The following is a 958-nucleotide window of genomic DNA, read 5'->3' on the forward strand; positions in this document are numbered from 1 at the left end:
TCTGACAGCACCTCGTGCACCAGTTCTCCGTTCTCGGCGTGGACGCGAGCGACGGCTCCGATGTTCTTACAGGTGTGCATCGCCTGATAGAGCTCCGAGTCCTTCAGCATCAGCACATCTTTATACGCCATGAACATCTGGAAGGAGTTAACACCTTTCTCTCCCACCAACACCTCCATCTCCCTGCGCACCTGAATCAAATCAAACAAAACCAGTTCAAACAACCAGTCAAGAAAATCTCAATAAATACATGAAATTAAAATAAAATTGCATGAATCAAATAAAAAAATTAAAATAAATTTGCAGTATGCTACGCCGTTGTTGCATGATTTCAATTCAATAAATTTTTTATGTCCAGTTATCATCTTATGTAAAATATTAAATTTAATTACATTTTAAATTTTAGTTAATTAATCAGCAATATGCTACACGTTTCAATGTTTAATTCAACAAGTATGTCCAATTATCTCAGGTAAAATAAATTAAAATAAAATAACAAAATAAAATAGTAGCATGCTATACTGTTGCCACATGACATTTTTGCAATTAGCAATTATGTCCAATTATCATCTCAGGTAAAATTAAAATAAAATAAAAAGACGATAAGTTAAGATAAAAAATAAATAAAAATAATAATATTGTACAGTAATCAATGTAATGTATTCCAGACACATTGTGTGAATTCTGAGCACATGCAGTACCTTCGGTCCCCACCAGGTGACGCCCACGTGCAGCGCGTAATCGCAGCAGGCTTCTGCGTCGGCGTGAGCGCGGATCTTCTCAAACTCCTCCAGCAGCGACGCGTCTCTCTCGGGCAGAACATGAGCGATCACCATCGTCGAGCCGCCCAACAGCGCCGCCTACAGACGGAGACAGAAATGAGCACGAGTGACACTGATGGAGAACCACAAACCAGTGCTTACTGTCAGACAGGAGTGTGTGTGTGTGTGTGTGTGTG

General features: G+C 39.8%; 1 protein-coding gene across 1 annotated transcript; it reads right to left on the bottom strand.

The window, feature by feature from the left end:
* Positions 1–11: 11 nt before the first annotated feature.
* LOC107580904 (dihydropyrimidinase-related protein 5-like) lies at positions 12–873 on the bottom strand (the record flags this gene model as incomplete). The annotated part of the gene is made up of 2 exons (XM_016266517.1): positions 702–873; positions 12–191 (listed from the first exon to the last, which is right to left on the bottom strand). Coding segments are annotated over exons 1-2 (315 nt in total), but the record flags the coding sequence as incomplete, so codon positions are not given.
* Between the last annotated feature and the right edge of the window lie 85 nt (positions 874–958).

This window comes from Sinocyclocheilus grahami, unplaced genomic scaffold (genome assembly GCF_001515645.1).
Source record: "Sinocyclocheilus grahami isolate Dianchi unplaced genomic scaffold, SAMN03320097.WGS_v1.1 scaffold50717.1, whole genome shotgun sequence".
Taxonomy (NCBI): Eukaryota; Metazoa; Chordata; class Actinopteri; order Cypriniformes; family Cyprinidae; genus Sinocyclocheilus; species Sinocyclocheilus grahami.